This window comes from Colletotrichum truncatum, assembly GCF_014235925.2.
Source record: "Colletotrichum truncatum strain CMES1059 chromosome Unknown Contig_0007, whole genome shotgun sequence".
Taxonomy (NCBI): domain Eukaryota; kingdom Fungi; phylum Ascomycota; class Sordariomycetes; order Glomerellales; family Glomerellaceae; genus Colletotrichum; species Colletotrichum truncatum.
In genome coordinates this window covers 1-15,989 of record NW_027222404.1, presented here as the reverse complement: position 1 = coordinate 15,989, position 15,989 = coordinate 1, and the positions used below count along the sequence as shown (strand labels likewise).

Sequence of the window (15,989 nt, the reverse complement as noted above, 5' to 3'; positions counted from 1 at the left end):
CACTTAGCTGAATGGGTGCGTATCCAGGCGGCGTTAGGGCTGCCGCCAACACATCAACAACTCAAGGAATTTGCCCAGCGAATCCTAGACATCAGAGGCACTACCCAGCCACTTGGGAGAAACTGGATTCAGTTCTTTATTAAGAGAAATCCATCAATCAAGGTTCATAGAGCTAGAGCCATCGATTCTAAGCGTGTCAATGGGGCCTCAACTAATGTAATCAGGCAATGGTTTCAACAACTCGCCCTTCCAGAGATCAAGGCGATCAAACCACATCATCGCTATAACATGGATGAAACTGGTATCCTAGAAGGCAGAGGATCAAATGGCTTAGTACTGGGATCATCAGAAAGCTCATCAATGCGAAAAAAACAGCCTGGGTCTCGGGCTTGGACAACTATGCTTGAGTGTGTCTCTGCAACTGGTCAGGCGCTTCCTCCACTTGTTATTTATCGAGGGAAATCGGTTCAACAACAATGGTTTCCTCTTGATATCCATAAACGTGATATTTACAGTGGTTGGAAGTTCACAGCAACTGAGAATGGCTGGACTTCAGACTCTACAGCTGTGGAATGGCTTGAGAACATCTTTATCCCTCTGACTAAGCCTGATCATCCCTCTGAGCAGAGACTATTGATCCTAGACGGTCATGGCAGTCATGAAACAACAGAATTTATGTATCTCTGTTATAAACACAAGATATATCTCCTTTTCCTACCGCCACATACATCCCACGTTCTCCAACCTCTAGACCAAGCAGTCTTTGGGCCTCTCAAGGCGACCTATCAAAAAGAGCTTGGATACCTCATTCAACACAACGATTCTACAGTTGTAGGCAAACGGAACTTTCTTACCTGCTATGGAAAAGCACGCCAGATGGCATTTTCAAGCAAGAATATCAGAAGCGGCTGGAAAGCAACAGGACTATGGCCCATTTCGATAGCTCGACCGCTCATGAGCCCTCTACTGCTTGAGAATGCTTCCAAGCCCTCAAAGCCAGGCTATTCTACGCCTATGAGGGCCTCTGATGGTGGAAAAGACGAAAACTGGGCATCTGCTACATCCATAGTAGCCTGGTCAACGCCCAAGAAGACAGTTGATCTATATGATCAACTTAGCTTATTCAGCAAGTTGGATAAAGATCAGCAAACGCAGCGACTGTTGTTTCGGAAGGTTCAAAAGGGATTTGATGAAAAGGACTATCAATTGGCTACAGCAGAGAAGAAGATTGCAATGTTGGAAGCAGAAGTTGAGGCTGGAATGGTACGGAAGCGGCGTAAGGTCCAAATGAGCCCAAATTCGAAGTTTGCCAACATTGAGGCAATTCACAAAGCCCAAATTGAGGCTGGCGAAATTGAGGATAGCTCAGATGAATCTAGCGAGCCTGAATTACCTATTAAAACTGGCGATAGTATCACAGTTGCAGGAGACGAATCAGACTTATAGTTATGAAGTTGATGAATACCTCATGATGACCCAATTTATGGGTGTGCGAAATGTGGGGGTGTGCGAGAAGTGGGTGTGCGACGTTACGAAGTATCCTCACCACTGCTATGGCGCCTTCATCTACCCTTCTCGCCACTGCGGCAACTTACTTTCAAGCGATGTCAAACTTTGACTCGGTACAACTTTTTGATGTTCTCGCCGAAAATTATGAGCAACATTTTGCTCCTGGTTCTGCGAAGCTCGAGTCACCTGTCGGCCGTGATTACTTCGTCTCTTCGGTGACGAATCTGGGAGCTGTTCTCTCGGACTTCACCACGGAGATAAAGAAAACATGGCCTAATGAAGCGGAAAACCAAGTCACTGTATGGGCAGAAGGCGGAGGAAGCTTCCATTCGCACCTCCAGCGGGATGATGATGACGAAGAATGGCTTCTCAAGCGCGAGTACATCTTCGTTATCGTAATGGATGGAACTGGGAAGAAGATTGAAAGCGTACTTGAGTTTTTTGACAACAAGGCACTAGAAGTCATGAAGGGACTGATTGGAAAGGCATTCCAGCGATTAGAGCAAAGTGCTAAAAAGTAAAGTTTTCATCAGACTGGATATAAGGCTAGCGCGAACTATATATATCCAATCGAATGCTGAACGACCACAGGTTTATTGTTCCCAAAGTCACATCCGCTTTTCACGTTTCATAACAGAAATAAGTGATGAAATTGAGCTATCTCCCTCTCTAAGTAGCTATTTACAGCAGCACCCATTACATTGCATGGATAGTATCAATCTCCATTAAAAGTCATGATACCGACTACAAAGGTATTCAAGATTTTAGGTTTTGATTAGCGGGAGAAAGTATGACTGAATCCCTCCTCTTCCAGCGTTGTATCTAGAGGCACTTAGCAGTCGATAGTGAAGGATTTGGGATTTACTTACATTCGAGGTGGCCTGATATCAAGTTGTCTGAAGAATCTTGATTGAAAGAGAAAATCGCTGCAGTAAAGTTAACTATTCCGCAACGCTGGTTCCTCATTCCTGATGAGCCCAGACAAGCCAAGAAGTAAAGTTACTTTATGATGTGGCCTCGCAGTGGGTATGATCAACATCTCTTGTCCCATCAAGTACCTTATGGGAAGCCGCAGCTCCCCCCGCACTTCACGCTGCTACATAAGCAACACCTGCGCGATTTCTACTACAACATTGATTGTAGTGTAATTCGAAAACAAATTCAAAGGTACCTCTGGTACTTCCAGAATCCGTAGATATTACTTTAACATGAATCTTAGTAATCAATTGTATGATAGTAGTGAACGCAGGAACCTGATCGACACAATTCACCCTTGTCTGAGGCAGGAGTCGTCCGAACCTGCGGTTCCAAGCTTGAATCTCGGAAACCAGCTTGGACAAACTCAATAGATGACAAATGGTGATGTAAAACTATATTAGTTACAGATAAGTCACTGAAGGACAGCCACGTAAATTCACGTGGAGATCGGCGCTGTGGAATCGATGATGTCCATAGCTCTTTCACATTCATGAGATGGAATGTGTCCAACCTCAAGCAAACGAAAAACAACAAAATTTTTCAGTAGCTAATACAGAATTTCCAAGCTTAAAATAACATCTAAGTATTTGTTGCGCTGTTCAAGAACCGGCGCTTCACAGATCTAGCGGCACTGCCTTCTTTTTGAAACCACATGCCACGAAAGATGAACAGTGCTCGATGCGCTAAGAGATACAGTTTAGAGGGCAAAATGCTCTTGAGATGAGCTGAAGGAATCTTTAGTCTTTGAATCATATCATAAAGCCAAGCTCGATGGCAGGAAGCGGCAAAATGAATGCAAGCATTTGGAAGGCAGGTGACAGATAAGGATGCGAATCTGCAGCATGGTAGTAGGAATAAGTCAATCAATTGAAGGACAAGATACCCCCAAACACTTAATAACGCTATGTTCATTGTTCGAGAGAAGATACAGCATCTCTGTCTGATTGACACGTATCCCGCGAGCCATGTACCTGTTACCATGTTGCAATCTATGGGATAGGCAAGCGCAAGAAGATCGTTGACAAAAGAGGGCCGGCCTATTGAGGAAGTTAAGGTTGAAGAAAGTTCTCATCCCATCTGAGGATTGGCCAATAGACCCCTAATGGCGCAACTGGAATGGTGGATCGTCTGCATCAACCAGCATCAACGCACCCTGAAAGCTACCTTCGTCTTGCAGCGCGCGAAGTCTGGCGAGTCATCTAGAATTTGGAAGTGAGCAGAGCATTCAGGCTGTTCTGACACTGGAATAGCAAAGATACCAGCATTGATAGTTGTTCAACCCAATCCTACCTAATCCGGAGTGCTCAAGAATAAAACTAATATTGGTTAGGCTTGCGTACTAAATTAAACCTCACGACGGGAAACGTCTCGCACACAACATACAAAGGCTGCTAGACACAATTTGAGACTAGATTGACAACATGTTCGTCGGATAGTGAAAAATGAATGAGACGTCCGAAATGTAGTTATAATTGTCATTCATCTATTGTTGCAGCTGGGTAGCAGTTCTTGTCGCGGGCTTGCAATCCAAACTAGCTTTCTCAAACACCTGAATACTTTGTTCAAGCGATAACAAAGGGCTCTTTTGAAAATCAATACTGATTTTCTGCTTTGGTTCTATGGTTTATCTCCCTGCAGGAAACCATAACTCCGAAAGCAGGGTGATTATAACTGTCATTTCTCCCTAATATGGCGAAATACGTTTTTCGTTCACCAATCCACAGGCAACCCGTTCATCCGGATATCGGTCCTCAACAATTGTTTCAAGTGAGCCTAGCCGCTCTGACACATCAATCTGTTCGTCTGATGTGGCGCTATGGCAGGGGAAAGTTCAGATAGGAAAGAGGAGATATTTGGATGTATCAGCACAGACTAACTAATTCTAACGAAACAAATAATGATGGAAATGAACTAAACAAACATATTCGACAGACAGTAAGTCTTTTCTGGGGATATGTTGTTGAAGCCAGGGTCTGTGTGATTGCGTTTGATGATGCGTGATCGTGTTTCGGTTGCTACCATGCTGCATGATGGGCCGTGTGTCTCCTGTGAGCTCATGGCAGCATCAATACCGCATCTTTTATATATTCGCCGAAACTTATGCCCACTCAAGTGAAGCTGGCCTCTTCCTCCTGCTGGTGCGTCAATGACTACGTTGTAACCCTTTTTTTTTTTTTTTTTTTTTTAAATTTACGCACGACGGCACAATATGGATCTGACTCCAGGGTCTTCCCGAGCATCTCGACGACTTGAACAGAAACCAGACACCGCTCCTGGCCTACCATACCCAGCTCCAACATATGAAGCGAGACTTTCAGCTGGCTCCAGTTTATTCCAACCACTATGGGCGCGCGATAACGAGAGAAAAGGTGACGATGCCTTTTGGACAATCAAATTGGAGGGTTTTGGTAGCCCCAACAGTTCATCAACCGCGATCGACAAGAAATTTGAACATCGGAAGACTCTGCAGGAATCATTCCGTGGAGATTCACAGGTCCAAGACAATGTTCTTTACAAAGATGGTCAACTTATACTTCAACCCGCACCAACTCAAGACCCACGGGATCCGCTCAACTTGCCCCTATCGCGGAAGATACTGGGATGTTTCTGTCTGTGCTGTTTTGGCGCATTAGCCGCTGCAGCTGAGCTTATTCTCGGCGCCATGTTGCCAGTATTCGCTTTGGAATACGCCAACCTTGATCCAAAAATACTGAAGGCTTTGACATCAAGTGGTGGTCTTCCTTCGGGCAGCGACCCTTTAAAGATTCTATCAGGGCTTCCCAATGCCCCACCGATATTTCAAGTCTACCTATTAGCCTCGCTTCCTGTCTTGGTCATCGGCTTAGCCAATCTGATTCTGGTACCAATGGCCATTTCAGTCGGTCGTCGTCCTGTCGTACTAAGCACCGGTATACTTGCTATTATCGGATGCCTCTGGGCCGGAAGCAGCAAATCTTTAACATCACATCTATTGGCTCGTTGCGTGCAGGCTGTTGGCGCTGGCACTGTCGAAAGCCTAATTCCGTTCATTCTCCAAGACATGATTTTTGTTCATCAACGAAACTCCTGGATATCGTCTGTCTTTGCAGCTCAAGGCCTCATTATCATTGTTCTCGGCATCGCCACGCCATACATCATCATTGATCTCAGTTGGCGCTGGATTTACTACATTACGGCCATAGGTGCAGCAGTCTTTCTTATTGGCATCTATTTTTTCATGCCAGAAACCAGATGGCAGAGAACTCGCGCGGAAATGAGTAAGTATCCTGGCAAATCTGAGCATAATACGGTACGCTGACACCAGCTCTCTAAGACGGTGTTCCTCGGATAGAGGACGGGCGTAGACAACCACCGAGAACCTTTCGATATGATATCGCCTTATTCCATGGCAATTTGGAGTGGCGCAAGGGCTGGAATGCTTTCGTCAACACGCTCCGCACGTTCTTTTATCCGCAAATATTTTTTATTACCATGCTGAACAGTGTGATGATTGCCTGCGCGCTTGCAGCGGGATACACGGTGGCGCCTGCGCTTTTGACGCAGCCGTGGTCGTAAGTTATGACTTCCGCTATAAGTCCATAAACCTAAGCTAATGTTTGCGTTAGATGGGACTTTATGATACTTGGTCTGTGCCTAGTGCCAGTTTTGATCGCTGCTATTGCTGTCGCCTTTGTGACCGGCGGTGCGGCTGATTGGATGGCAAACCGTATTGCCAAGAAACGTGGAGTTCGTGTGCCAGAAAACCAGCTTGTCAACTTGATTATCCCGACTATTGCTGGCATTGTAGGCTCAGTTATCTTTGGTCTGGCCGGATCCAACCAGGCAACATACTCTCCAACCACGTTTCTCACTGGCCTCGGTCTGATGGCTTTCGGTTTCTTGGGTGCCAACACTATTGGCGCAGTTTACGTTCTAGAATGCTACCCTCACCTCGCAGGACCTGCTTTGGTAAACATAGCATCATTTAGATGCTTGTTGGCGTTTGTATTGTCATTCAAAATATCTGACTGGGTCATAGAAATGGGTTACTTCGGCGCTATGATGATCTACACTGGACTGATTAGCGTTTTCGCCCTTTTCATCCCAGTAGTTTACTTCTATGGACCAGCATGGAGAAAGAGATGGCCTGCAGACCACTTCGGGGATCAGCTGTGACTGGAATCATAATGTAATGATGGAGGATAAGATGGTTTTATCTTTGTTTGGAAAGGTTCCATACTTTGCTGTACTGTGTGCTTCTTTAAGCACAAATAATGATCGAGAATACTGTCATTGAATGTGGATTTGCGACCAGATTATAGCTCTAAGTCTTTGAGGACCATTGTCATTGATGCCTTGGGCTTTTTTCTGAGATTAAGACCTGAAATTCGACGGTTTTGTATCTTATTACAAATATGGAAGAAAAGATTGTCCTATCGCGCCAAGATATTGCTCTTAGTAACAGAATGACGATCCATCGATGAGGCCATGACCAACAACGAGGTAAAGCCATGAGGGACCGCTTAAGCCCACCTTTAGTCCGTCTTCTAAGGTTTGTACCCCAGTGTCTGAGCACTCCGTCTTTTGTCTTTGTAATGGCCACCCTGATCTAAACCAAGCCTCCAAGATGGCTGCGATCTTTACATGGTACTCTTCCCCACAACAGATTAGCAAGTACAGAGATGAAGGTCTCCGATAATCCTGATCAACGAGGAACAGACACTTGGAAAAAATCAATATTGTACTAGAACTCCGAAACAAATACTTGATGGCAACTCTGCATCATGTTATTTACTAGCAGTTTCAGCGTATCCTGTTTTCTCCGCAGCATACCGGACAAAGCAATTGCTTAAAGGAACAAAAATAAAGCCACGTGGATTTATTCACCGGTAGGATACCTGAAAAATAGTTTCGTGCCTGGGATTGACTACGTCGCAAAAGCAGGTAAATGCTTTTCGCTCGGAATATCATTATCAGGGTTACATCATCAGAGAATGACAACATGATAACTGAACGACTACCCGGGGACTTTTGAAGATGTAAGTAAGTGACGTCTGCGTCATCCAGTTGTGACTAACTTGATACAGTGTTACGAAAGTCGAGCATCGAAATGGAAATGTCAGAAGCTGAGCATTGCATCCCGTACGTGGACAATATCACACAGGTAGGTCATTCTTAGTCAGACGGATTGGTACTCAACATACTTGTGAGATCTTTGAAATTATCGATTCCTAATGACTATACATAAATGAAACGTAGAGAAGTAGCACCTTCAAGGAGTCCGGAATGCGGCTTTCCAGGACCATAGTGCTGCAGGGTTGTCGATGGGTAATTTATACGGGTTATTTTGGTAAAGAATAGGGGCACTTTGACATATAACCACACTAGTTTGTCTTTTTTCTGCCAATTGGTGTTGTTGAAGCTACCAATATGTGTTGTGGGAGGTAGTATCGGCATGTGGATATGTCTCTGAAAGTTTGTAAGCCTCAAGTGCTTGTAAGAAACCATTCTTAACTCACCTTCTAGGCCTTGCGGCCACGGATGCGCCTGATGATTACCATAAAAGGCGGAGGATTCTGTCGCGTGTATCATGGGCTGCTTCGGATGTTCTGCAGAAGCTTGAGGCATTGTCGCGATATCGTCCAGATGCTGCCTGTCTGGTGGCAAAAGGGAAACCCGAAATCCTAGTTCCCGTTTCAGTGCCCTTGCGCCTCGAAACGCATTGTCTTTTGTCAGGAGTGCAACCGTCCCTGGCTCACGGAGGTAGATGGCTCTAACAAAAGTTCCACCGAGTGCCGGATCTGGATGTTCTGCCCAAAGCTCAGTCAATGGGCGGTGCGGTCGGTGACGTAACCAGAGTTTTGTTGCAATAGATAGGTGGTGGAGGACGTCACGGGAAAGAACCGGCTCCCGGTATTGGGGTGGGATGAAATGAGACTGGCCCCAATAAAATGACAAGAAAGCCTCTAGTTCTACCCTTGTTGCCCTCTTTACGTTAAAGTCTTCTGGGTGTGGGATTTCCCCGTCAGGGTACGAGTGTTGGTTTGATATAAGCACCATATCTAGCCAAGAAGGGCGTGGTGATGAGGACGAGTTGGACATGGTGATAAGTAGGATTGTGACAAAGGGTTTTAATCGGATGGATCTTGAACATGTGCATGTCGGTAATAGTGGTATCGTCTTATAAAAGTTGAGTCGACGTGGGTTAAATAGTGGGCAACATGTAAATCACCCCGCCTCGTATTTTCATTGATTAATCAAGATTACCACGCATCAATCCAAGATGTCTTGCAGCTCTAAACAGCCGATGAGAAATCAAAAATTATCAAGGCTCCAGTCTACTAGTCGAAGTCCTGCAGCGTCAGTCACAGAACAAGACAGCAATATCCATCGGTTGGATCTCAGATATTTGTTTCACATCAGGCTTGCCTGTAAGTGACTGGGCAATCCTATTTCCCTGTTTTTCCTACGCGAAAAACTGGCCTTCTAATCTACCAACATTAGTTCAAAGACTAAGGCATGTCTTAAATGCCAAACACAGATACCGATGGAGGGGGAAGAGAAAAGAGAGGACAGGGATTTCCTCTTCTCTCTCTCTCTCAGCTATGGGTCGCCAGGTGAGGGCGAAGCGCCTCATAAGGTCTTCCTCGGTCCAGACTGTAACTAACTTGTCAGAGTGAATACGTGGCCCTGGGGGGCACGGAGATTTGTTGGTCGAAATTGATAGGGGTTCCACAGCATGTCTCGCTCATGTTTCTTGCAGGCAAAATGGAGACTGCATGATAACATGCCCAGGGATGGTTGATTTCGAATGATGTTCAGCCAGCCCTGTAGCTGCAGTATTTAAAGGCGCTGGGGTCTACAGAGCCAGTGAAGAAAGGGCATTAATTCTGCTTCCATCGATGTTAAACTACTAATAGCGGCTGGTAATGATCACAGGGATACATTGTGACGGAGAAATACTCATGGCGTATTGATGTAAACTGCTGCTCCAAAATGATACTGGGTATTTGGACTTGGAAATGAAAGGTTCTTGCAAATGATGGCCTCTTACAATCACCTCCCACAAAGGTTTCTTTTGCTTCAAATAAGATTATAGGGAAAGTGGTAAAATCCTTATGTACCTCATTAGCCAGCCAGTACAAGCAGTTGTGATAAACTTCGCCGAATTGCCAGAATATTTACTTTATTCTCCACTCCGGGGGACTCCGAGCCTGACAAGGTCCATCAACATTCCCTGGTTGCACAACATGGTGCTAGACTTGTTTTCTCTCGGCATTTCTCACCGCTTTTGTGCTTCCTCATCGATTGGCAGGAAAATGTTTGCTTCTTCTAATTATGATTGCCATTTTAATTTTTCAATTAACAAGACGGGACACAATTTTCGCAAGACGTGAGGCGCTTCTTTTTCAACTTTTGGTAAAGTTGAAAGGGAACAGCTGAGTTTAACCGACACCTTAAGACTGCGAGTATCGGTTACTCATTTGCCTGAAAGGAAAATGCCAAGTATTGCGAATGACTGACAATTATGAGTAGACACATGCAACTAAAACTGCTGCTTGTACGAGTGGGTTAATATTTCCTCGATGATAGGGAGTGGGCAAGACGAGACTAAGACACACTCCAGCACGACAACGAGCCCGCCTTTCAGCTTTCCCGATTCATTTGGCCAATTCAACAGCCACTTGACAAATATTGTGCGTTGTATTCTGCCATCGAGCTTTACTTGTAAAAGATGCTTACCAAGTGCTACGCAATTGCCTGCTGACCCACAATCTGACGCAAGTTCATTTGTGTTGTAGTATCATAAAATTTGCTTGTCCATTCCCCCCTTGGTGTCTTGATTCCAGCGAAGCCTTTAGCTTCTCCATGCAATCCATGCATTTCAGCTCTCGCACTTCTCTTATTTGAATTTTTAAACTGGGTACCTGATTTTTCTTCTTTCTTGTTATCTCTTTTCCTCTTCAGAGGACCCTTGATTCTCCAGGAGTCATGATTATCGTGCCGAGTAGAGACCAAGCTGTAATGAGATGAAACCTGCTCCAGTGCCACACCTCTCAACGAATTATTGTGGGGTGTGCTGGTAAAAGCTTCAGGCCTGACGTGTCGGGACATTCGTACATCGTCACTAGTACATTTGCTGCAGCGATGCTCAGAGATGTACACTGAAAACTCACCGAGACGAAATAAGCAAGATAACATAAAATTGACCAGACAAACTGGTAGTGAAGGAGCTAAGGGGACTGCACTTCATTCTCACTGCTAATTAAATAACGTAACATGTAGTTGAGAGATACCGGCCAACCACTTGTCCCCTTGCCGGGTAGTGTATCGGCGTCAGAGGCCGTCTCCGTCCTGATCGACCTTAAACCTGGGTCAGCCTATCCGACTCAGTATCCGAACTACCCAGTAGACAGTGGACTAAATCAACACATCCAGTCGATAGCCGCTAACTTGAAAAGGAAAATGCCAACCGTCTGGATGTTGCTGGCGAAGCGTCTACATGTCTCAGGTGAGCTGTTTGGTTGCTTTTCTCAGTTCGCTTGGCCATTGGCCTCGGCTACGAGAGGCAACAGCGACAACAGTGCATGGCATATTCCAGCCTTGATACCCACCCAAGAACCCAGGCGCAACATCCAGACTGTCACAGGTCATTTTATTGGTGATCAAAGCCTCACTCCCAGCTTTGTCGTCCCTCGCCGGGAATTCCCTGCCACTTTGCGGGGTCGGTCCCAGCGGATCGGCCCACTAGATCTTGCGGCCCGGCACCCAGCAAACGGCATGCCACTCGTTCCCCAGGCCCACTAACAACCCTTGTCTCCCTCCCCAAGGTTAACTTTTCTTTGCCGCTTGCACCAATCCGCCTTTCCAAAATTAAGACCTCATGACTTACGGCTGCAAGCAGGGGACTCATCACTTTGATTCTCTCTACCTACTACTTACGAAGCAGTAACGCTGCCTTCAGGCTTTGGTGACCCTAAGGGTGATACACTCATCTGATGACAAACCTGTCGAGTTGCCGTGACACATTGTCACAGCTAATAATGGTTATACACTTTTTTCGGGCGTGCGTACTATTTTGCAACATGGCCCGCAAGTCGCATGATCAAATCTTGTTGGAGTTTATAACACATGTTTTGTCAGTGAGAAATGTTGCATTCCATGACATGTTTGATACGGAACTGTAAACGAGGATCGATTTTGATTTAAAAACGTCGTTACGTTGTATGTTCCCTACCATGAGAGTCCTCACTTGATGTCCTTTGTGGCTAGCTCAGCAGAGTCACAACGAGATTATCCGCAACAGCTTGGGGATTAGTCTCCCCTCCAGACCCTATACAAAGTCACCTAATCGTCAAGATCCACCATCGAAGTCGTCGTAACATCGACGTCGCAGCCCGGAAAACACTTTTAAAGCGCAATCTTCGCCCGTTCTATTAGAGGATTGTTCACAGGCCCATTGCCTATCCGGAACGTCGCAGTGTTACGACCCGTAAACAAGGATAACAGCTGAACGACCCACTTGGGCGTCGGGCGGCTAGAACAGGACATTTGTACTGCAGGATCACGGGAACAACAGGGACTCACTCGGGAACGGAAGAACTATAGTACAAGTCACGTGATGATAAGATAAGACTAAGCAGGTAGTATGGGTCACTAAGCGCTCAGTCAGAGCTACTGAGCGCTCACCAACGATCACTGATCGCTCACCGGTACCTGATCAGTGATCAGCGACAAGACACAGGGACTGTCCAGGACTTGTATATAGTATGACCTGAGCTCGGCCCATGGTCAGACTTCCATAGTTCTTCAGCAATCAACTTTGTGATTACCCTAACCGGTACTTTCAGCTATACCTAAGTAACGACTACTCTACGACTCTTGTTAAGGCCTTGACTAATCACCAAGACCTTTGAAGATCTACGACTCAATCGACCAGACCCCAGAACGACTATTACTGTTGTCAATCCCTGGCTTACTGTTAACACAAACCCACTGTCAGTTAGCTGGCCGTAACACTTTGATTACTCCTGTTCAGTAAGTCACCTTTTGAGAACTACTAAACAGTATAGACAAGATGTCTTCTCGCGCTTCTGCCAAATCACCTACTCCAGGATCCTTATCCTCTTCGCGCAACCAGCCTCAGAGCCTCGCGCAGGAGCCCGCCAACACTGAGGACTTCGACATGCCGGACCTCAAGTACGACTCCGATAGAGATAGCTCTTTCACCAAGGAAAGCTACGATAAGCTCCGACTCATAATCCAGAAACAAGAAGCCGAGACAAAAGACATATAGAAAATCGTTAACGAAAACCGATAAGCAATAGAAAACCTTAACAAGCAACTCCAGCACGCTAGACAGGCCTACAAGAAGCTGGAAGAAGACATCAAGGGGGACGCCAACCTCCGGAAGATCTAGGAACTCCAGGGGGAAATCACCACCCTCCGGGCCGCCGCTAACATCGTCACTACGCCCGTCTACGGAGGACGACAAAAGCTTAAGCTTAGTGCGCCTATCACCTACGACGGAACCCCCGGGACCCTCAAAGGATTCCTAATTCAGGTCAAAAATTACCAGAACTTTCACCACGGAGATTTCACTAACAAGACCGAAAAAGTAGTATACGCAGCTACCTACCTCCGAGGAAAAGCCCTCAAGTAGTTTAAACTAATCTAGGAAGAGTACCTAAAATGCAAGACCCTCGACGAGTACATTACCGAGACCTGCGATATCTACGCTAATTTTAAAGGATTCGAGGACGCGCTCAGGTCACTCTTCCAAGACCCCGACGAAAAGCGACAAGCCGAACGAGATCTAGCATAACTTAAGCAGACTAAGTCCGCCAAAGACTACTCCGCCAATTTCCGACAACTTAGCGTTCAACTCGACCTTACCGAGGAAACCAAGATCTTCATGTTCTATCAAGGACTAAAGGACGAAGTCAAGGACGAGATCATCAAGATTGATCGACCTGACGACTTTCTCTAGTACGCCGAACTTGCTATCAAAATCGACAACCGGCTTTTCGAACGACGAAAGGAAAGAGGCGAAAAACGACAAAACCCTAACTCAGGACGTAAGTACCAGTAGCAGCCCCAGCACCAGTTCAACAACCAGCGAAACGATAATAGACCCCGCAACAACTAAAACAACCCCCGACAAAGTACTGCCTATGGTTACCACAGTAGACCAATAGACCTTAGTACTATACAGAGAAACGATAAAAAGAACGATAGTTGGAAGAAAGATAGACAGTACTATAACTACTAGAAGATTAGACACCTAGCATACGAATGCAGGTCACCTAAGAAGGAACGCTTCTAACCGGTACTAGAGAAACGACAAGCAAGTATCGCTACGAAGACGATCCCTCATAAACAACTCAACTAGACCACCTGCTTCGATAACAACTGCCATATCCACTCTAGCAGTAAGGAACACGCAGGATGGTACCCCTAGAAACCTTAAGAACGATCTGGTTACGATACTACTAACGCACCTAAACGGACCCTCGCTATGGGATATAGAAGCAATAGCAAAATCGAGCGCAAGACAATCGAACAGCTCGACAGTATAAACGACAACGAGGAATTAGAACAAGACAATCAGCGAAGACTAAACCTCCTCTACGCAGGACGACAAGCCAACCTGCAGCGGATTTAACAGGACTTACAAAACCCTATATAGCAACGACAACTCGGTGCGCTGGACGCACACATCGAACGACGACAACATGCACAAGGAGATCCCGCACGGATCCGCCAAATCAACCAAGAACTAGAAGAACAGGTCGAATCAGAAACGACTAAGAACACCCCTAACGACTCGGAAACACCTCGCGATGTTGCCTGCCAACATGCCTAACTAGAAGTCGCCTTTGAAGTCGCTTCAGTCGACGACACCAGCTCTGGAGAGGACTCTGACGAAGAAATACAATGGTATCACTGCTACCAAGACCAGTGCCGAGTCCACTATATCAAGAAAGACGAAGCATAGAAGAAACAGCAAGAAAACGACGAACAAGGAACGGACGAGCAGTCAAAAAACTAGACTCGCCTACCGAAGACAAGGGACAACGACAGGCAGTCCAGACAAGGTCCCTATGTAGCGCAACGACGCCCACGACACAACGACACGAGCATGTACAAGTCCAAATACAGCTCAACGGAAGAACAGCTACCGCCATGATCGACAGCGGAGCCTAAGGAAACTTCATATCACCAAGAACGGTGAATGAAAGAAAGATAACCTGGAAAAGAAAAGCAGCCGAAGACTGCTACGAACTTAGCACCGTTAAAGGAGAATAAGTCTAGTACGGCGGAGGACGCATTGTTATGGAGACAGCGCAACTCCTAATGCAGATCTATAGCTAGAATAAGCGACTTAACTTCGATATTACGGAGATAGGAGACAAGTACGATGTCATCCTTGGAAGACCATGGTTATACGATAGTAACCCACGGATAGATTAGAGAACAGGCTAACTCTATTAGGACCAGGATTCAGTCACTGAGAAGCAACCACGGAACGGTGCCTTAAACGAACCTCTTAAGACTCCTGAAGCGAAGAGATTTCTAGCATACCTACGGATAAAGGATGCAAACGCTAGGACGTTATTAGCAATAGACATCGGCAAGGAAGACCGACTTCTGTCTATCCCAGAAGAATACCGGCAATACTAGAAGCTATTCGCCGAAGAACTCGAGACCGGACTCCCGGAATACAGCAACTACGACTACGAGATACCCCTTAAGGAAGGGAAGGAGCCAAAGCTAGAAGCAATCTACGGACTCAACCAGAAAGAAATAGAAGCACTCGACGCTTACCTCAAAGAAAATCTACAGAAGGGATACATCAGACCCTCTACATCACCAGCGGGATACCCAATCCTGTTCGTACTAAAAAAGAACGGCAAACTACGACTCTGCGTCGACTACCGGAAACTTAACGACATTACGATCAAGAACTGCTACCCACTACCGCTCATCTCCGAACTACGAGACCTGTTGCACGGAGCATAGTGGTTTACACTACTCGACCTAAAAGGAGCCTATAACCTGATCCGGATGAAATCAGGTGAAGAATGGAAGACAGCGTTTCGAACACGCCGAGGACATTACGAGTACCTTGTGATGCCCTTCGGACTCACCAACGCACCCGCGACATTCCAGACGATGATCAATGTTACGACCCGTCAGATGCACTTAACAGACCCACTGGGTCGGGCGGCTACGACAGGATATATGTACGTAGGATTACGGGAACAAGGGTAAACCTCTCGGCAAGGAAGAACTATGTTACAAGTCACGTGACAATCGACTAATCAGGACAGAGTCGACAGAGTCGACGAGCGACTCTGTAGACTCCTGTAAAGGACCAATCAGAAGAGAGTCGATAGAGTCGACGAGCGACTCTATAGGGTTAGGGTTAGGGTTAGGGTTAGGGTTAGGGTTAGGGTTAGGGTTAGGGTTAGGGTTAGGGTTAGGGTTAGGGTTAGGGTTAGGGTTAGGGTTAGGGTTAG

General features: G+C 46.1%; 4 protein-coding genes across 4 annotated transcripts; 3 read left to right on the top strand and 1 right to left on the bottom strand.

Moving 5' to 3' along the window:
• Positions 1 to 288: 288 nt before the first annotated feature.
• On the top strand, positions 289 to 1,446 carry CTRU02_210379 (transposase; the record flags this gene model as incomplete). Its single annotated transcript, XM_036733604.2, has 1 exon — positions 289 to 1,446. One exon carries the CDS (start codon positions 289 to 291, stop codon positions 1,444 to 1,446), a length of 1,158 nt encoding a protein of 385 aa, XP_036574696.2.
• Positions 1,447 to 4,696: 3,250 nt separating this feature from the next.
• CTRU02_210378 (major facilitator superfamily transporter) lies at positions 4,697 to 6,642 on the top strand (the record flags this gene model as incomplete). Its single annotated transcript, XM_036733606.1, has 3 exons — positions 4,697 to 5,744; positions 5,801 to 6,038; positions 6,093 to 6,642. 3 exons carry the CDS (start codon positions 4,697 to 4,699, stop codon positions 6,640 to 6,642), a joined length of 1,836 nt encoding a protein of 611 aa, XP_036574698.1.
• A 5,902-nt stretch (positions 6,643 to 12,544) lies between these two features.
• On the top strand, positions 12,545 to 12,763 carry CTRU02_210377 (uncharacterized protein; the record flags this gene model as incomplete). Its single annotated transcript, XM_036733607.2, has 1 exon — positions 12,545 to 12,763. The coding sequence occupies one exon, from the start codon at positions 12,545 to 12,547 to the stop codon at positions 12,761 to 12,763; it is 219 nt and encodes a 72-aa protein (XP_036574699.2).
• A 3,002-nt stretch (positions 12,764 to 15,765) lies between these two features.
• On the bottom strand, positions 15,766 to 15,879 carry CTRU02_210376 (uncharacterized protein; the record flags this gene model as incomplete). The annotated part of the gene is made up of 1 exon (XM_036733608.1): positions 15,766 to 15,879. A coding segment is annotated over one exon (114 nt), but the record flags the coding sequence as incomplete, so codon positions are not given.
• Between the last annotated feature and the right edge of the window lie 110 nt (positions 15,880 to 15,989).